Source organism: Notolabrus celidotus, chromosome 17, assembly GCF_009762535.1.
Source record: "Notolabrus celidotus isolate fNotCel1 chromosome 17, fNotCel1.pri, whole genome shotgun sequence".
In the NCBI taxonomy this organism is placed as follows: domain Eukaryota; kingdom Metazoa; phylum Chordata; class Actinopteri; order Labriformes; family Labridae; genus Notolabrus; species Notolabrus celidotus.
The window spans coordinates 30,463,399-30,484,732 of record NC_048288.1 but is presented as its reverse complement, the minus strand read 5'-3'; the positions used below and the strand labels follow the sequence as shown (position 1 = coordinate 30,484,732).

Sequence of the window (21,334 nt, the reverse complement as noted above, 5' to 3'; positions counted from 1 at the left end):
CATCCTACAGCCAGGCTGCTCTCACATCTGTCCCCACTCTCAAGACCGGCCTGAGACCACACTAACGTTTTTACCACAGTGTCAACAGGCAGAGGGGGATTTTAATGACCCCAGTGTTTGTTATTTCTATATTCGGTTATCTCTTCTGTCTTTCAATGAATGGATGAATGAATGTATGTGCTTGAGGTCCATTTTTATTTTAACGTCTCAGTCTGAGTAAACAGAAATGTGACCCTGAGTCAGTCACAGAAATCCCCTTTTGTGTTTAGAGCCAGACAAACCCAGACACCACACACGAAGGAAAAACAAGCGTCAGTCGTTATTCAGTCGGATTTATTTTTGGCTCTTAAAGAAAAGCTTAACAAAACAACATCTCAAAATTCAGATTTAAGGGTCATATAAAACTCTATACAAAAATAACTTCATTTGTTTAAATAGATATATGTGTAAAAGGAATAAATAGTAAATCAGAGTATGCTTCCAGTAGCTGCTTCGATGAGATGTTTGAGGTTATGGCGCGACATCTTCCCGGGCTTGAGCTGAAATTAGTTGCATATCAGTTTCCCCTGCAGGGAAGAAAGAAAATGCATTTAGACGCTGTAATCACGTTACAGAAATACAAACACATACATGTGGATTTGTTCAGAGACTCTTTGATGTGTTTGTTTCAAGCTGTAGTACTCAAACCGACCATGAGGTGTCATTGTGGGGGGATTTTCTGCCAGCTTCACACGCCAAAGTGAGGGTAAGTCGAGAACACCACCTTTATTTTTGATGATTACTCGCCGTTTCTCAAGGATTGAGTCAAACTTATTTTACTGCTTGAGCTGAACTGCAGAAAATGTCCCTTTAAAGGTGCAGTGCGTGTAGTAATTAGCAGAAAAGGAGGGGTGAGCAAGGGAGCGTTTCTACACACTGCATCTTTAACAGCAATCAATCAATCTTTATTTATAAAGCGCCAAATAAAAAATAAAAACTCTTTCCAAACAGAGCAGGTCTAGACCGTAATCTATGATATATTATTAACAAAGACCCAAAATCAAGACAGAATAAGACCCAGTCCAATCCAGTCCAGGACTCAGTCTGATCTCATCTTAATCCACCATGAGCAGAGCACTTTGCAGCATTTAGCAAGTTACAGTGGCAAGGACAAACTTCCTTTAACAGGCAGAAACCTCCAGCAGGACCAGACTCATGTTAGACAGAGGTACCTCTAAGAATGTTAAAATGCTTCTTTTAGTGTCGTACCACTTCATCTCTGTTTAAAGCTAGGTAATAGTGTCTGGTTTAAGGTACCCATAACAGTTAATTTCAGACTATGCATTGATTCAGTTTCAAGGTACCCTCTAAAATCTGTTATTGGGTGTCCAGGGTACCCTTTAATCCAGCTTCAAAGTATCTTGTAAGTGTTTCAAGTTATCCTTTATCCTTCAAAGTAATTATTTGGTTTATGTTTCAAAACACCCTTTACTTCCATTTCAAGGTACCCTTCGATGTATTTTTCAAAGTTACCCTTAGCAGGTCTAGACCGTACTCTATGTTCTATTATTAACAAAGACCCAACATCAAGACAGGATCAGATCCAGTCCCATCCAGTCCAGGACTTGACCTTCATCTTAATCCACCATGAGCAGAGCACTTTGCAGCATTTAGCAAGTTACAGTGGCAAGGACAAACTTCCTTGAACAGGCAGAAACCTCCAGCAGGACCAGACTCATGTTAGACAGTTATCTGCTTAATGAGTCCCTAAAAGATTACTCCAGATTACACTTGCTCTTGAGTTATTCAGTCATTTTTGAAGCTATGAAATGTAAAATTATACGACATAATTTAAGACACTCACAGGTTTCTACCTTACCCGTGCTTTTATACCATCTGGGACACAAAAAGGTAAATACATAAACATACTAGAGATGAATTTAAACCTCCAGACTTGATATTTAAGCACAGTATTATGAGCCAGTGATTTCACACCTCACCCTATTTATCACGTCCACGATCCACCTGGCCTCTGGATTGATGCACGCCTTTTTCCCCGCTTTGTTTTTGACCCTGAAAACAGACACAAAACAATCCGACATGTTCATTCCAAGAGTTTACAAATACGACAAATGATAACTTCAACAGTGTGTTAATAAAGCGCGCCGTGCTTACAGGTAGGCGTGGATCCTGCAGCCCCTCTGTCGAGTCAGCTCGTAGCACTCTTTGATTTTATGGACCTTGATGCTGCTGTTGCTGACCTTGAAACAACAGGTCGGATCTATCGGGTTGAAAGAGTCTACTGCCACAGCAGAGACACACACACACAGAGGAAATTAAGATTCACATATCTATGAGGAGGAGGTATCCCTCAAATCAGAAGTGCTGTATCAACACACACATTTTAAATAAAGGAGTATTTGATCAAGGGTTCAGGTTTACCTCCAGACGTAGAGAGGATCATCACAGCTGCCAGGGAGAGCAGAAACACCCAGCGGGCTGCAGAGAGGGTCGTCCACATCTTCAAATACTGACTCTGGATCTTCAATCAAACACTGACTCTGGATCTTCAATCAAACACTGACTCTGGATCTTCAATCAAACACTGACTCTGGATCTTCAATCAAACACTGACTCTGGATCTTCAATCAAACACTGACTCTGGATCTTCAATCAAACACTGACTCTGGATCTTCAATCAAACACTGACTCTGGATCTTGCCGTTCAGCTTCTGGATGCTCAAGGTCTCACAATGTGGGACTGTAGGGAAGTGGGATCTTATATACTGCTGCTTCATGGAAAATGCGGAACCACTGTTGTCATGAGTAATAATGCTAAGTTGGGATACTCATGCTGCTGTGGTGACACGACACAGGACAGAAACCACATGTTTGTCCATATATGTTCAGGTGCCGTGTGGTGTCAGCAGGATTCTTCTTCCGTGTCGATGCGTACCTGATCTTGGAACCCACGAGCAACCCTCTAGCCCTGTTAGGTCCACATGTTGCCCCTGTTTACAGACCGTACTCTACGTTCTATTATTAACAAAGACCCAACATCAAGACAGGATAAGATCCAGTCCCATCTTACAGACAGGACTCAGTCTGATCTCATCTTAATCCACCATGAGCAGAGCACTTTGCAGCATTTAGCAAGTTACAGTGGCAAGGACAAACTTCCTTTAACAGGCAGAAACCTCCAGCAGGACCAGACTCATGTTAGACACACATCTGCTGAGACCGTGTTGGAGAGAGGGATAGAGGGAGATGAAGAGAGAGAGAGCGATGATAGTGGGGAGACGGATAGTAGTAGTTGTAGCAGCTGGAGTCTGTTGCAGTGATCAAGAGGAACCTACGGGACAAGGGAGCTCATCAATCAATCAATCAATCTTTATTTGTATAGCGCCAAATCACAACAAACGTTATCTCAAGATGCTTTTACAAACAGAGCAGGTCTAGACCACTCTATGTCAAATTATGAACAGAGACCCAACTTCAAGACAGGGTAAGACTCAGTCTGACCCCACCTTAATCCATCATGAGCATTGCACATCGCAGTATTTAGCAAGTTACAGTGGTGAGGAAAAACTTCCTTTTAACAGGCAGAAACCTCCAGCAGGACCAGACTCATGTTAGACACACATCTGCTGAGACCGTGTTGGGCCTGGAAAGACAGATAGAGGGGAGTAAGAGAGAGAAGTGATAGTGATGAGACGAGTCGTAGTAGCTGTTGCCGCTGGAGTCCAGCACGTCCGTATCAGCTGGAGTCCAGATCGTCCGCGGAAAAGAAGCTGAAAGAAAGAAGGAAAGAAAGAAAGAAAGGAAGAAGGAATGGAAGAAAGAAAGAAATAAGGAGAGGAAATAAAGGTGAAAAGAAAGAAAGAAAGAAAGAATGACCCAAAAAAGGAATCTACAGCAGAGATCCAGAGGAACCTACGGGACAAGGGAGCTCAGGGGCTCCAGAAAGGTCTATGGTTAGTAACTTTAAAGGGACAGGAAGAGTTAAAGTGAGAGACAGGCAGAGAGAGGAGAGAGAGGGAAAGACAGGATCCCAGTGTGTCAGTCTAGGCCTATAGCAGCATAACTAAGACCTGGTCCAAGCCTGATCCAGCTCTAACTATAAGCTTTATCAAAAAGGAAAGTTTGAAGCCTACTCTTAAAAGTAGAGAGGGTGTCTGCCTCCCGGACCCTGACTGGTAGATGATTCCAAAGGAGAGGGGTCTGATAACTGAAGGCTCTACCTCCCATACTACTATTAGAGACTTTAGGTACGATGAGCAGGCCTGCATGTTGGGAGCGTTGTGTTCTTAACTGGCTCCTTTTGAAGTTGGTTGAAGTTTTAAGCTTAGAAGTGACCACACTTGTGCAGACTTCCATCCTTGGGAAGACAAGACTAGGAAACCCCTGTTTGAGTCCACTTTATGACCTTATTGCAATAACCGCTAACTGTGATGACCTCAGTGACTCAAGTGTTCTTCGTATTTGATGCGAGCACAAAGAGGGGAATCTCCAAAAGCCATGAACAGAGAGGCACTAATAATAACCCTCGCAGACTGAGAAACTAACTATTCTTAGCATCTTCTGTTACCATAGCAAGATAAGAGAAACACTCACAGTGACATGAGACACAGCAGAGAGCCACATAAGAGGGATTACTCACATACATGGAATGCCACATATATATACATGTGAAACCACATATTTCTCCTCTTCTCACAGTCTTTATCAAACCAGAAAGACAACATGGATGAGGAGAGGAGGAGGAGAATCCTTGATTCAGTGATTACTGCAGGAAAACGTGACTCCAGCTGTCTGGCAGATGGACTGGACACGGATCTGGTGTCAGATGTAACCTGCAGCAACGACTTATTTAACAGAAAGTTTCATGATGGACCAACAAATCTAGGGTTGAGTGTTTTTACAGTTGCACAAACACAGATGATTAGCAAAGTCTGAGATAATGGGGCACAGTTTTCCCTCTGCCTTTGGGTCACACACAGCTACAGTCCTGCAGCCGGGTGATCCAGCTTCAAACTCGACCCCCTCTCCTCCTAGCTTCCTCATATTTTGTTGCAATCTGGCACTACAATTCAAGATAAGTACATTTCTACATGCACACAGTTTGGCAGGTAGATAGCTCCTGAGTCTAGCGCCTGTTCTCTAATAGTTCTTGGAAATATTAACCCTTAAAAGGCTGTTAAACGACTTGTAGATGAACAGTCGATGAAGAGGGTCACAGGCCAACAGTTTAAGAACCAATCAACTGATCGATACACAGAAAATCAACAACAGTTTAGTCTTTAATTAGTCCTGCTTTGGGCCACTCATCAAGAAACTGTTAATAACTTCCTGTTTTGAGTTTCTGAATGAGACATTTTGCTGTGTGTGTATTTAAAATGCACAATTTGTGGGTTTTGGACAACTTGATGGATAAATGGAGACATTTAAAGACATTTTACAGCCTCAGTTATTAATTAGTTGCCCTAAAAACATCCTCTGATAATGAAATAAACGTTAAGTTGCAGCCCCTAATTGTCCCCAGTTCTTAATTATTTGAAGTAACTTGGAGGCGATGAATTTATTCCCCACAGCTAATGACTGAAAACCATGTTCTGCTGCACGCGCTCTTATCGTCCATTATTAATTGATTCAGTGATTACCGCGGGAAAGCCTCGGTCACATGACTCCAGCTGTGGTCCTGCAACCGGTGGGTGTTGATGGATGAGAGAGCACAGAGCCGGACCACAGTGAACAGAGACAAATCTGGTGGAAGTCCCGGGTAGGGAACTAGGAACGTATAAAAAAAAGAACAACTTGATTTCCTGAGTCAAGATATGCCTTCAGTTTTAAAGGTGACATATCACGCTTTTTCATCAACATATATTGGTCTAAGAGGTCCCCAAAACATGTCTTTAAAGTTTATGCTCAAAAAAACACTTTGAAATCAGATTTTGGTCTGCCTGAAAAACCCTCTTCTTCAGTCCTCCTCAGAACACTCTGTTTTCCCTCTGACCACGCCCCCTCAGGAAGTGGATGTGCCCTCGGCTGTCCAGCACGTTGATCTAATGTTTACATGTTGGCTGAATATACACGGCTGCTCACAGACCCGCGTTACTTCAACCCTCTGAATCTGATCCAGAATCTGATCCTGACGGAGAGGCGCCTGCAGCAGGACCTTTCTGAAGGATTGGTCACAGATTTAGTGTTTCTTGTTGTTTTATTTATCAGTATGTAGACGTGTGTCTTGGTACACAGCTACGAACATGTAGCTACGTGGCTATGCTAACTAGCGCTAGCACTTATCCATGATAAATAAAAATCATCCTCTAGATCTTCAAATCTGCAGACGTGGGGAGTAAAACCGACCTTTGTGTTTATTAAGACAGCCTACAACTAGCATGCCTCCCTCCTAAGCTCCTTGTTAGCACACATGTGTGCAGGGAATGAAAAACGGAGGAGGGGTTGAGTTGTATTTTATACAGTCTATGGGCTGAACAAGCTCCGAGCTCTGACTCCGTGACAGACCGGATATTGTTGTGACGTAACAAAAACACTGAAGTCTGAAACGGCTGGTTTCACACACATTTACAGAAAGGTGGAGAAATCAGAACAGGGGCAGAATGGATTCTTTTCATTCTCGGGGGGTTTGTAGACAGGGACACATATTTCAGGTAGAGAACCATTAAAAAGTCTATTCTGCATGATATGTCACCTTTAAATGAAGATGAGTTTGTTCACCTGAGAACTATCAGAGACTTAAGTACAAACTTGAAAGTCCAAAAAGTTGACTCTCAGATGTTAATGTGAAACAAGATAAGAAGCATCTTTTAGATCTGTGTATTTAAATGTGTGTACAGCTGCATCTAACTTTTAATCTCACTTTGAAGTGTGCTACTTTATTAGTTGTTTGTGGTTTCTTCAAGTCCACATGAAAGTGTGAAACCAGCTTGTTATATGTCCAGGAGTCCAACCTTTAAAAAATGTTATTAACTGTACAACAAAACAAAGAAAGTCAGGAAATATTTTATTTTATTTCACTTAAAAATGACTGTGATTTAAAAATATCTGTCATATTATAGCCTGTACATATTAGTCATGCCTATTTGTTGTTCTTTTGTATTTATAGCTGATGTTATTGTTATTATTTTTATTTGTATGTCTTATTCTTATGCCTTGTACAAAGAGAGCACAGTTTACCTTAGTCAAATTCCTTTTGTGTTCAAGCATACCTGGCTAATAAATCTGATTCTGATTCAAATATTTACAAATTAATTTAGATTTTCTGAATTAACTTTGTGACCAAAATAACACCGATGAGCTCTTTGTATTGTCACTATGGAAAGTCCCCGCTGCTCTCACAGTCTGGGCGTGTAACCCGAGGAGTTTCGTGTTAAAAACAAGAAGAAAGAAAGAAATGAGGTCAAAGGGCGAACGGGTACTGATAGATGCTATCAGAGAGTTTGCATCATCTCAGGGTGTCATCTTCCTCTCAGCGAGCCTTTCGGTGGGTGTGGGTTTGTTGCTATTTTTTACTGATACACAGAAATCGTACCAAAAAAAGAAATCCATGATGAATTTTCTCTTCCTCTTCTGCTCACGCTCCTTCATTCACAGACAGCAAGTCACGCAGTTTCCTTCTTTACACTGAACTATCTTTAGTCACCACACGCAAAGCTCCACAGGATCCGTCCAACTCAGAATTTCCTCTGTCATATTTGGGACTTAAAGAGAATATAAAGAGCGAATATACACGTGGTTTTTTTAAGGTTGATTCTTGGACGAAATTTGACTGTGTGCAAAAATTTTAAGTGTTAAAGGTGACATATCACGCTTTTTTCATCAACATATATTGGTCTAAGAGGTCCCCAAAACATGTCTTTAAAGTTTATGCTCAAAAAAACACTTTGAAATCAGATTTTGGTCTGCCTGAAAAACCCTCTTCTTCAGTCCTCCTCAGAACACTCTGTTTTCTCTCTGACCACGCCCCCTCAGGAAGTGGGTGTGGCCTCGGCTCTCCGGCACGTTGATCTAATGTTTACATGTTGGCTGAATATACACGGCTGCTCACAGACCCGCGTTACTTCAACCCTCTGAATCTGATCCAGAATCTGATCCTGACGGAGAGGCGCCTGCAGCAGGACCTTTCTGAAGGATTGGTCACAGATTTAGTGTTTCTTGTTGTTTTATTTGTCAGTATGTCGACGTGTGTCTTGCTACACAGCTACAGCTACGACATGTAGCTATGTAGCTATGCTAACTAGCGCTAGCACTTATCCATGATAAATAAAAATCATCCACTAGATCTTCAAATCTGCAGACGTGGGGAGTAAAACCGACCTTTGTGTTTATTAAGACAGCCTACAACTAGCATGCCTCCCTCCTAAGCTCCTTGTTAGCACACACGTGTGCAGGTAATGAAAAACGGAGGAGGGGTTGAGTTGTATTTTATACAGTCTATGGGCTGAACAAGCTCCGAGCTCTGACTCCGTGACAGACCGGATATTGTTGTTACGTAACAAAAACACTGAAGTCTGAAACGGCTCGTTTCACACACATTTACAGAAAGGTGGAGAAATCAGAACAGGGGCAGAATGGATTCTTTTCATTCTCGGGGGGTTTGTAGTCATGCCAGGGACACATATTTCAGGTAAAGAACCATTAAAAAGTCAATTTTGCATGATATGTCACCTTTAAAAAAAATGTATTCCTCGTTGATCTTTTTGTGTATAATGTATAGTTATTTACTGGTCATGTCCAAGAGCAACCTCCGGTCTCAAGATATGATGCCTATGCGGAAGTGTCTAAAACTGCAGTTCATCGAGCGTCCAGAAAATAACTCCTTGTGTGACTTAACATCCCTCACTAGTATCTGTGTGGCCATTAACCACCAACCTCCAGTTTGTGATCACAGCTAGGTTTTTGCCACAATGTCAACAGGCAGAGAGGTGAAATCAATTATTAAACGTTGACAAGGCGTTCCGACCAATCAGAATCAAGTATTTAACACAGGTGAGTGATTAGTAAGAAAGCCAGGTTATATTTCAGGATTAATTGTCTCATAGACATTTGATATGTGGTTGAATTTGGACGTTTCAAACTATGTTGAAACTCAAATATTCTTCATTTCAGGGGAAATTTAAAGCTCCTGTGAAGAACTTTTGCTTTGTGTTGTTTTTATCGCCCCCCTTTGCAGAAAGCAGGACCTTGAATATCTGTGCCAGAAGTGTTCTCTGATCTCATCCTCTTATCTTTTAAAAGTCACATTTATCGCCCACATGAATCTTTGTCACAGGAAATTAACAAAACAGCAGTTAATCATCTTATCTGTCACCTACCCCCGCAGCAGGGGTTAAAGCATTAACAATTACTTAATAGAAGCTATCAGTCCTGTCATGTTGGTCTACTGTGCCTTTAAGGGTCACATAGACGCACTGAAATTCATTCAGCCAGTTTCAAAACCAGCAAAAAGTCCTTACAGGAGCTTTAAAGTAATTCTGAGGTCTCATCCCATAAAAATAATCTCTGTATTTCTTATCAATTATTATTATTTGTATCCAAAGTCTTGCTTAAAGAATCCCTGTGTGTAGGGATTTGACCTGCTTTAGCAGCCTGGGTCAATAGGGAAGTGAAATTGTTCTCACTGGAACCCTTTTATTGACCTTACAGTCTATTGTGAAATAGCTTTCTTTTTTTATTTCCTCATGCAACGAACTCCAAACCTCTCCCTGTGACTCATGAAAACTTACAATCATCGTATAATTTACAACACTGACTTGAGTGGGTAGCACTGTCAGACGAATTTATCATCTATAACAGAACGTCATTTCTAATTTAAGATGGAGTTTACTCTCTACTAACGTTTTGGGCGTTCCACCAGCTGAGATAGTTCCAACATTAGCATAAGTTACATCTTAAATTTTACCACTACAGAGTTATATCTGTATCTAATGCAGTGACTTCCACTGCAGAGTCATGTCTGTTTTTAATGCAGTGACTTCCACTACAGAGTCATGTCTGTTTTTAATGCAGTGACTTCCACTACAGAGTCATGTCTGTTTTTAATGCAGTGACTTCCACTACAGAGTCATGTCTGTTTGTAATGCAGTGACTTCCACTACAGAGTCATGTCTGTTTTTAATGCAGTGACTTCCACTACAGAGTCATGTCTGTTTTTAATGCAGTGACTTCCACTACAGAGTCATGTCTGTTTTTAATGCAGTGACTTCCACTACAGAGTCATGTCTGTATTTAATGCAGTGACTTCCACTACAGAGTCATGTCTGTATTTAATGCAGTGACTTCCACTACAGAGTCATGTCTGTTTTTAATGCAGTGACTTCCACTACAGAGTCATGTCTGTTTTTAATGCAGTGACTTCCACTACAGAGTCATGTCTGTTTTTAATGCAGTGACTTCCACTACAGAGTCATGTCTGTTTTTAATGCAGTGACTTCCACTACAGAGTCATGTCTGTTTTTAATGCAGTGACTTCCACTACAGAGTCATGTCTGTTTTTAATGCAGTGACTTCCACTACAGAGTCATGTCTGATTTTAATGCAGTGACTTCCACTACAGAGTCATGTCTGTTTTTAATGCAGTGACTTCCACTACAGAGTCATGTCTGTTTTTAATGCAGTGACTTCCACTACAGAGTCATGTCTGTTTTTAATGCGGTGACTTCCACTATAGAGTCATGTCTGTTTTTAATGTAGTGACTTCCACTACAGAGTCATGTCTGTTTTTAATGCAGTGACTTCCACTACAGAGTCATGTCTGTTTTTAATGCAGTGACTTCCACTATAGAGTCATGTCTGTTTTTAATGCAGTGACTTCCACTACAGAGTCATGTCTGTTTTTAATGCAGTGACTTCCACTACAGAGTCATGTCTGTTTTTAATGCGGTGACTTCCACTACAGAGTCATGTCTGTATACATCATAATGTGTATGAAATGTAGAAAGGAGTTGTTGTTGTTGTTGTTTTTCAAAGACATTAAAAATAATAATTATAATAACACAAATAATTTTAATTAATTAACTAAACTAAACAATAATGGTAGAAAACAGTAACCCTCGTGTTCGTGTGTGTGTGTAATTTCTAAATTTTCTTATTTAAAAAAAATAATATAAATTTTAAAAACAACACCAACAAAGGACAGAAATGATCAGAGTTTATTGTTTTATGTTCCTGTGCTGACTTCTCGCTCTGCATTGTTTTTTGAATTCCCCGCGTCCCTCCAGTTCTCGCGATATCTCGTCTCGAGCGCCCCCTTGTTGTTTGTGTGAAACACCGACGGGAGGTTTGAGGAATACTGCGCGGCTAACGATAGCAAGAACCCCAAACAGGGATTTAATCCACTCTCCGTCTCCTCTGACACCTTTCATGTGTTCACACAGCAGCACAGGATTATAATCCACGCTCTTACTTCCGCTTTCCTCCTGTTCTCGCACTGGCGCGAGCAGCGACAGAACGAGAGCTCCGCTAATCCCGAGGAGAGGGGACGCGGCCTGTTTCTCTACCCGGCTCTCAGTGCACCTCAGGCGGATACAACTCCCACCACAGCCCGGTGCTTTTCCTGGCTCCTTTTAAATCACACCAAGAAAGGAGTCACAGCTTCGGGATTATTGTTGTTTTTACAGCCTCAGCCTCTCTTCTGTGTGATCCCCTGTTCTCTGGACCTGCAGCTGTCCAGGTCCCCCCCCCCCCTCCCTCCATAGACCTGATCCTGCAGCCGGGGAGGCCTGTTGTGTTTTCTCCTCGAACAATAACACAACCATAACGAGCCTGCTGGGGCTGCACATTAATGCGTTGTTGGAGGAATACACACTGACTCCAAGGGGACCAGCATGCATGTGGACTATGGATCCATCAGAAGGGGATCTTTGCAAACTGGAGCACTTTGTGGGGAAATGCTTTGTGTGATTAAAACTCAAGAACTGTATGGAAACAACCAGGTTTATATGCATGCTGTGGCTGCCTGTGAATGCACCCAACACCTCCAGGGTTGAAGCATCAGGACTCTTAAAGCTGGGGATCCACACTGAGGATGGATTGGATCTGACTTGGGATGAGTAACCTCGATTGCTCCCTTCGTGGACTCCTCTCTGAGTGGGATTTACCTGTTTCCTCCATATATGCTCTCTGCAAAGCCTCCATTGATAAACCCGGACCCCTTCACGGCTGCTGTGTTTGTGTGTGACTCTCTGACATATTAATATCCCCTCTACCGGACTGGAGCCCCGGGACAGGCAGCTGAGATGAACCCGGTGAATGCGACCTCTCTCTACGTGTCCGCGAGCCGCTCGGTGCTGCAGTGCGACCCCCGGGACCCCCGGGCCCTCGCAGAGCTCTGCAAGCTGCTGCCGTTCTTCCGACAGTCCCTGTCCTGCCTGGTCTGTGGTGAGTGGGGGGGGGGGGGGGGTCATGGTTTTTAATGTGAGGGGGGCTGGGTACCTGTGCAAAGGTGTGGGAGAACGCGCGCGCTGCTGTCAGCTGTGCTCTTTAAACAATGCTGCTTTCAAGTGCAGTCGGAAATATCACAACCGACAATAGGAGGAGTGATCTTAATGTCAGAATCAGGAATACTTTATTTTAAATTCAGTTTTTACAATATGTAAGAAAGTCAAAAAATTATTAGAAAGAAGGAATAAGATTAGAAATTAATAAAAATAGAATAAGAATAAAATAATATACAATAGTAATAAAGTTTGTACAGAAGGCAGAATGGTTAAATAAACTTGTGTATTTTATTTGAGTATCAGCAGCAGTGTTACAGCAGCAAAGTAAATAAAGGAAACAAGAGCATATAATAGTAATTATTAAAAATTAATAGTAACAAAAAAAGTATGTGCAGAACTAAATAAGTAAATTATTAAATTAATTAAATAGATATATTTATAACTAGTGATTCAGTGAGAAATATATACAGACTAGTCACATAGGTTAAAAAATAATTATAATATTGATATGAAAATGCTACAAAAGTCACTTGCATGGTAAAATAATGTTTAACACATGTACAATTTCTTTAAAAATTAGATTAAAATAAGAAAAAAAGATATAACGTATTATAATTGGGAAAATAAATCTGTTATTTAATCATTTTAGATGTAAAGCATTATTTTTATATATATAATCATATATATTTAATAATTATAAAAAAGTATTAGCAATTTAAAAAGTTAAAAAGTGTGTGCAGAACTAAATAAATGAATTAAATAAATGAATAAATATATTTACAAATTTAGTGATACAGTGAGAAATAGGCACAGACTACTAACAGAGGTTACAAAATAATTATAATATTAATATGAAAATGCAATGTACTTTTTTAAAGCTACAAAAGTCACTTACATGGCAAAATAAAGTTTAATACAAATTCATTTTCTTTAAAAAAAATTGGTTAAAATAATACAAAAAATACACAAATCATTAGAATGGGTAAATAATAATAATTGCACATGTAATAAAAAAAACTAAGATAATTTGCTGAAATTATCATAATATTGACATGAATATGATTTTTTTTTAGAAGTCACTTAAATGGCCAATGATGTTTAAAATATATACATTTTCTTTAAAAGTAGAATTAAATTACATATTCAAATAAATAGCATTAAAATAAGAAAGGTTGAAAATTTTGATTTTTATTAAGGTTTTTCAAGGTAATTTAATCATTTTAAATGTAAAGCATTATTTGAACGTATATCTCCTGAAATGTGATAGAAAAGCTGTTTTCAGTATGTACAGATGATTGTATTTTCAATTTATAACTCGATCCAAACCACCTTTACAATAATATTCTGCTTACATTAAATAAATAGTAATATTTTGAGAGCATGTATCTTTAAAAAAGTGGTGAAATCCTCCTTTATTCTGATCATCTCTCATCCCAAAAAAAGAAAAAAACACGAGTTGAGAAAATCCGTTCTGACATTTAGATGCAGGTCTTGTTTATGAAATCCGAAGAGCAGTGAACGCATCATAATTCACAGCGACACCCATCATGACACACCCCCCTCTGTGTGCTGTTTGGCAGCATTGGGGCGTTTCTCTGTCAGGGTTTGGAATAACAGAGCAAACAAACACAGAGTCTTTCTCACCCTGCTCATCCCTCAGTCACAAACACAAACAAACACAAACAAACACAAACAATGCATGAATCTAAAACAGGAAGTGGAGGATGTAAACCTCATGTTTCTGTGGCATAAAGCACCGTGACTGGAGAAAAGGGGATTATTTGAATATCTAAGAGGAGAGCCGCTTCATTAAACGCACAGATATTGATTCTCCCTCCTCCTCCTCTGCATAAATAATCGCTCCATATGCGAGCCGTGCATACACCGTGTTAAATATAGACTTCCTGCAGCAACGTGGGATTTATCACTGAGCCAGTGTGCACAGTGTGGCACAGTGTGGAGGGTCGGTTGTTTCTCATGAATGCACCTTCATCCTCTTTGCTATCTGCAGCTGCACTGCCTAGCAATCAGCGTTGCTAAGGAAGCCTCTCTCAAAGGGCGGCTGTCATCCAGTCGGGCGCGTTGCCAGACGCCACTCAGTTTACAAACATCAGAGGAGGAAGCTGCTGAAACAAAGCAAACAGGAAGCAATCATTTGTAACCCTCGATGACACTCAGGGACACTATAAGTGAGAGAAAGGTTTGATCTGAATCCTCCTGTGACTTCTCTCCTGTCGTAGGTAACCTCCTGCAGGACCCCATCGCGCCCACGGACTCGTCATGTCAGCACTACGTGTGTCGAGGCTGTAAGGGTCAGAGGATGCAGCTGAAGCCGTCCTGTAGTTGGTGTAAGGACTACTCCCGCTTTGAGGAGAACCGGCAGCTGTCTTTGCTCGTTCACTGTTACAGGAAGCTCTGTCTCTACATCACACAGTCGCCGCTCGCCCCGCACATAGCCAGCGCCGCCAGCGACTCGCCGGACCTCCAGGCCATCCTCAACGAGGGCCTGACGCTGGCGGAGAGCGAGCCGGAGGTGGAGGACGTCTCAGACTCGGTGGGCCTGTCGCAGATCGCCTCCACCTCAGAGCACGATGACGCCCTCCCCGCCAAGGAGATCAAGGGGGAGGAGCCGAGCTCCATCAGTGTGAACGGGCTGCACGACTGTAACGGCCTGGTCAGTTCGGACTCTCTGCAGCCCGTCACCATAGAAACAGGTGGAGGTGTGGCCAAGCAGGAGAGCTTCTCGGAGGAGATGCCGGTGTGTGTGAGCGTCAGCGGGGGCGGGGAGGCGGGACTTTGTGACATCAGTAGTTTCGGGGATGACCTGAAGCACGGCGGGGGGCCGCTGTTGTTGAGCGTTGAGGAGGTGCTCAGAACTCTAGAGACGGACACAGACCCTGACCCCGGCCCCGAGCCCAACCCCCAGCCGGACTGCCCCCCCTCTGTCCCTCAGTCCGGCCTCAACGGGCCTCACTGCCCGTCGGGCCCCGACTCCTCTCGCCTCATCCCCTCCCTCCCGCCAGAGAACAGCCCCCGCCTCCTCCACCCTCACCCGCACCCTCAGCCCTCTATGCAGCCGCCCCGCCAGCCCTCCACGGTCGTCCCCCACGCTCCTCCTCGATACCACCGCAAACGCTCCCGCTCGGAAAGCGACAGCGAGAAGGTGCAGCCCCTCCCCATCTCCACTCTCCTTCGAGGGCCCCCCCTCGGTGCCAACAGCTCCCCCCATCACCCAAACCCCGGCGCCACCACCAAACAGGAGCCCAAGTTCCCCGCAGCCACGCCCCACCCCCACCTGGCCCCGGTGCCTAACGGTGGACCCCCAAAGGTTGGGAAGACTGTGTTGGTCTCCAACAAGGCGCTGAAAAAGACTGTTGAGCACCACGGAGGCCCCAAGAAGGCTTATACTAAAGCCAGGCAAGGTGCCCCCAAACCCCGTGCACAACCCCGCGACAGAGTCCTCCCTCACCCACACGCCCACCCGCTGACTCACCCGCCGAGCCCCTCGAAGCCGCTGTACAAGAAGCCCGTGGAGAAGAAGGGCTGCAAGTGCGGCAGAGCCACACAGAACCCCTCGGTGTTGACCTGCAGGGGGCAGCGCTGCCCCTGCTACTCCAACCGAAAGGTGAGAACCACACAGACGATGCCTTCAGGGTCGATACACTGCGGTGTCTCTTAGTGTTTAAAGTCCTTTTAATGAGTCTGGTCTCATGCTGTAAAGTCTGGCACACATTACAGGACTCTTCACACATTTAAAGACCACACACTTAATGACAACAGATCCCACAAGATCTCTCTCTTCTGATCTTACTAACAGATTCTTCAGCAGAGTGTCAGGTTCTTCACGCTCAATATTCCAAATCTCACGTAGTAAAACGTGACTTTGATGTAAACAAACATGGCGGACGAACAGGAAGAAGCAATGATGATTGTTTTCAGCCTCTTACTTTCTGAAAAACACACAGAAAAAGAAAAACGATGATGGAAAAAGTCAAAAAAGGGCATTTTTACTTCCTCCTCCGTCAGTCAGCTGAGTCAGCTCGCGTCTTGATTGGCTCTTGCTCCGGTACCTGTAGGGATGGGTACCTTTCACATTTGAACCTATACCAGGTCCCTGGGAATCGGTACCGGTACTCAACGGTACCAATTTTCTGTACTTTTGTGTGTTTATGTGTCAATAAATGTTAATTTGTTTAATAATAAAATCTCAAACTATTTAAATTTAACATATTTATTTAATTTAACATGAAAACTAAAAATCATCCACTAGATCTTCAAATCTGCAGACGTGGGGAGTAAAACCGACCTTTGTGTTTATTAAGACAGCCTACAACTAGCATGCCTCCCTCCTAAGCTCCTTGTTAGCACACATGTGTGCAGGGAATGAAAAACGGAGGAGGGGTTGAGTTGTATTTTATACAGTCTATGGGCTGAACAAGCTCCGAGCTCTGACTTCCTGTTACAGACCGGATATTGTTGTTATATAACAAAAACATGGAAGTCTGAAACGGCTCGTTTTAGACACATTTACAGAAAGGTGGAGAAATCAGAACAGGGGCAGAATGGATTCTTTTCATTCTCGGGGGGTTTGTAGACAGGGACACATATTTCAGGGAGAGAACCATTAAAAAGTCGATTTTGCATGATATGTCACCTTTAAACATGTTCTTTATGTAGGATCTCTCCTTCTGAGGCCTTCTGAGCGGCTCCGACCGGACAGAATCTCTCTCTTGTTTTTTTGTGATCAAATTTGTATTGTTTTTAAAGATATGCAGCACAATGAAATATCAACTGTATGGGATAAGACAAGGCATATCATCATAAAGTAAAACAAAGAAAAAAAATAAAAGAAGGTATGGTGACACCCACCCCACCCCACCTCACCTCAGACTAGACCTCCGTATGATAACAGGGAATATTGTATTCAAAGTGATAAAGGAAGTGAATGGTGACAATGACATTATTTATAACATGAATATAAATAAAAATAAAGACAACAAAATCAGGCCTTTACTGGCTTTGATCCTAAGGAGGAGATTGAGATCTGAGTCTCCTCCTCAGACCGGATCAGATGTGACTGATTCCTGATGTTTGTTTACTCTGCAGCATGAATCTGACTCTCTTCATAGAAAGCTCCTTCTTTAAGGGAAGTTACAGAAGTGTTTCCCAACGTTGAAACCACAGCGCTCTTTAAGAGAGTTCCATTATTTTTGGAAACCTCCCACGCTACACATCGACTAAAAGAGATGACAGAACAGCATCACATGACTGAAAGAGATCTGAATGAAGACGCACAGGTCTGGTTTAAACATGTAGAATAAAAGGAGTCCGTGCTCTGGTTTGAGCTCCTGACAGACTGATTCATGACGTGGACTCGTTCTGTTTCTGTAGACCCGATCGGTCCTGAGAAGCAGATGTGTTTAGTTTTTTGATCGTGGGACCGTCAGCGTTCAAACATGATGCCGAACACTTAAACCGCTCCTGTCGTATTTCCATTTAATCAGAGTTGTCAGTTTATCCCCGATCTTAAACCTGTTGCACATTCCCGTTCTGGGAAATTCTTCTGTTGTTCTGTTTTGCTTGTTTTGTGAATACTTCTCAGATCTCTCTGTGATTAATTAAGGTTGTGTTTCTCCTTCAGGCGTGTCTGGACTGTATCTGCCGCGGCTGTCAGAACTCCTACATGGCCAACGGAGAGAAGAAGCTGGAGGCCTTCGCCGTGCCGGAGAAAGCGCTGGAACAGACTCGCCTCACGCTTGGCATCAACCTCACCAGTATCACCGCGGCGGCCCTGCGGAGCCCGGCAACCAGCTCCCCCGGGAACACCCTCCTCAACGTGACGACGGCGACCGGCGCCCCCGTCACAGCCGCCTTCCTGTCGGGGACGGGTCACGACAACCGGGGGTTCGACGATTCACTGGAGATGCGGTTTGACTGCTGAGGTCCGGTCGGTCGGGCTGGCGGTGGTTACGCACATCCCCCCCCGCTGCCCCGCCAGCTGGGCGTTATCCAAAGGGGGGGGGGGGTGGAGCCAGAACAAAGGCAGCTACAGTGGCAGGCGAGGAAGCGAGGAAAGCGAGGGTCACCAGCCGAAGCTGAGGAGTCGCCCTCCATTTATCGCCCCAAACTGCACCATGCTCGCGCTCGTGCGTCATCAGATGCAGCGAGGAAGAGGAGGAGTTGTAGCGTTACTGTATGTTTCAGAGATTTCATTTCAGAGCGAGCTCTTTTGTTTCCTTCTCTACTATGGGTAATGTGTAGAGCATGTTGTGTAGCCTCAGTGTGTGTATGTGTGCGAGCATGTGAGTGTGTATGCGATGGAGACATCATCATCATCATCATCATCATCATCAGAGACTGGTGTAATTTATATAAGAGGATGAACTTTTTGTACGTGGACTCATCAGTTTTCCTTTGAAGAAGACATTTTATGAAATATTTTATAATAAGTTTCAAACCAAGAGAAGCAGAGCAGGGTCCTCACCTGCACTCAACCAGAATGTTTGCACACAGGCGGGAGCAGAAGGTGTTCTGACTACTAGACTTAAACGATAACTCCTGCAGGTTTTATTAACTCTCACCGTGTAACACCACTTTTGATATCTGTCGCCGCAAGAACAGGGACGTGACTTTTCAAAAAGCACCAGCCTAACGTTTGTTCAAAGTGTCTGTTGAATGTTTCTACACCCCAAAAACGTTCCCCTCCATGTTATCGTGAACCAAAAACAAACACAGCACACGTGTACCTTTATCAAAGTGAAACTCCCTGCTCCATCATCTGTGTGTTCTCGCACTTTTTGTCCCCACTTCTTCTTCACCAAACACACACACACACACACACACACACACACACACGTTTCTGATCTTGTTCTTGCTTGTGTTGGAAACCCTCTGGTTGACTGCAGGCGGCCTGGAAGCTACACACATGCTGCTAAACACCACAAAGGACTCAAGAAGAAGAAGAAGGAGAGCACACTTGTTCCCGTCGTCGTTTCTGTTCCGCTCGTTTTTCGTTTTTAACATTTGCAGTATTTATTGGACGTCTCCTAACATAGGTTACGTGTTGGGCGTCATGTTCAGCCCTCTCTCTCTCTCTCTCTCTCTCTCTCTCTCTCTCTCTCTCTCTCTCTCTCTCTCTCTCTCTCTCTCTCTCTCTCTCTCTCTCTCTCTCTCTCTCTCTCTGCCTGTCTGTCGAGTCTGTTGATTCCAGTCTGGACTTTTCTCTGTCTCTTGTTCAGTTGCTGTCGACTTCTTAGTGTTAGTTTTCCGGTGTCTCCAAAACAGTTTCTGTTCTCCCTCGGGGCATTTAAATACCTGTAATATAACTGTAACATATTTCCACAAAAAAGAAAGAAAATCAAAATCTTACAAAAGTGTCGTGTCGTTATTCACCTCGGCCACTAGAGGGCAGCATGGAGCTTTAATTTTACAGGCACCTGTTGGTCCAGGACTCAGGACTTCGCTTCAGATGAGCAGGTTGTTTTTATTTTATCAACGTTCTCATAAATATTTGTAAAATTTCAAACGCTTCACTGAAGAAATGACTCAACTCTGCTGAATATTTAACATCTGTAATAACTCTTAATGATTCTATTAAATGTCAAAGCTTTGCAGCTGCAGGAGGAAGGGATCTGGATGGATGAAAACCTTTTAGCTTCATCATGTTTGTCCTGATTTGGAGAACCCCTCAAAACCTCTTCATGAGGACGTCTGAGGTTCTCACAGGAAGTACAGGTTTGTTTATCATCTACCTTTTGCATCTTTCTCGCTTTGTGACCACCTGCCTGCCGCCTCCCCTCATCAGAGGGGATTTTATCTACCCCTATAACCTACTGTAACGCTCCCTGTCCCATTAAAGTTACTAACCATAGACCTTTCTGGAGTCCCTGAGCTCCCTTGTCTCGTAGGTTCCTCTGGATCTCTGCTGTGGACGACCAGCTTCTTCATCTACTACTATCTGTCTCACCACTATCCACTATAAAGAGCTCATAGCGCCCTATTACTCCTCTAGAAGGCTACATCCCCAACATGCAGGCCTGCTCATCGTACCTAAAGTCTTTAAAAGTAGTATGGGAGGTCGAGCCTTCAGTTATCAGGCCCCTCTCCTTTGGAATCATCTACCAGTCAGGGTCCGGGAGGCAGACACCCTCTCTACTTTTAAGAGTAGGCTTCAAACTTTCCTTTTTGATAAAGCTTATAGTTAGAGCTGGATCAGGCTTGGACCAGCTCCTAGTTATGCTGCTATAGGCTTAGACTGACACACTGGGATCCTGTCTTTCCCTCTCTCTCCTCTCTCTGCCTGTCTCTTACTTTAACACTTCCTGTCCCATTAAAGTTACTAACCATAGACCTTTCTGGGGTCCCTGAGCTCCCTTGTCTCGTAGGTTCCTCTGGATCTCTGCTGTAGATTCCTTTTTTTGGATCTATTATTCACTCTCTTTTTTTTCTTTCATTCCTTTCTTCTTTCTTTCAATCTTTCCTTCTTCTTTTCTTTCTTTCTTTCTTTCTTTTCTTCACTTCTTTTGCTTCTTTTTTCCTTTCTTTCTTTCTCTCTTTGTTCTTTCCATGTTGCTTCATCCTTTATGTCTCCTTTTCTTATCCCGTCCTTTCCTTCATCATTTATTCTCCTCTTTTTCTTTCTTCTGGTCTCCCTCTCTTTTCTCTTTTCTTAGACCTTTCTGGAGTCCCTGAGCTCCCTTGTCTCGTAGGTTCCTCTGGATCTCTGCTGCTGTGGACGTGCCAGACTCCAGCTGCTACAACTACTACTATCCGTCTCCCCACTATCATCTCTCTCTCTCTCTTCATCTCCCTCTATCCCTCTCTCCAACACGGTCTCAGCAGATGTGTGTCTAACATGAGTCTGGTCCTGCTGGAGGTTTCTGCCTGTTAAAGGAAGT

General features: G+C 43.2%; 2 protein-coding genes across 3 annotated transcripts; one reads left to right on the top strand and one right to left on the bottom strand.

Moving 5' to 3' along the window:
- Positions 1-316: 316 nt before the first annotated feature.
- LOC117829041 (C-C motif chemokine 26-like) lies at positions 317-2,843 on the bottom strand. 2 transcript variants are annotated; one of them, XM_034706558.1, is made up of 4 exons: positions 2,422-2,843; positions 2,155-2,281; positions 1,980-2,052; positions 317-566 (listed from the first exon to the last, which is right to left on the bottom strand). In XM_034706558.1, the coding sequence occupies exons 1-4, from the start codon at positions 2,498-2,500 to the stop codon at positions 546-548; spliced, it is 300 nt and encodes a 99-aa protein (XP_034562449.1). In that variant the 5' UTR covers positions 2,501-2,843; the 3' UTR covers positions 317-545. The 2 variants fall into 2 exon arrangements, with proteins under 2 accessions (XP_034562449.1, XP_034562450.1); XM_034706559.1 differs by having other exon boundaries at positions 2,155-2,278; positions 2,422-2,824.
- An 8,376-nt stretch (positions 2,844-11,219) lies between these two features.
- msl2b (MSL complex subunit 2b) lies at positions 11,220-19,805 on the top strand. The gene is made up of 3 exons (XM_034706675.1): positions 11,220-12,378; positions 14,678-16,062; positions 18,079-19,805. The coding sequence occupies exons 1-3, from the start codon at positions 12,237-12,239 to the stop codon at positions 18,376-18,378; spliced, it is 1,827 nt and encodes a 608-aa protein (XP_034562566.1). The 5' UTR covers positions 11,220-12,236; the 3' UTR covers positions 18,379-19,805.
- Positions 19,806-21,334: the final 1,529 nt, after the last annotated feature.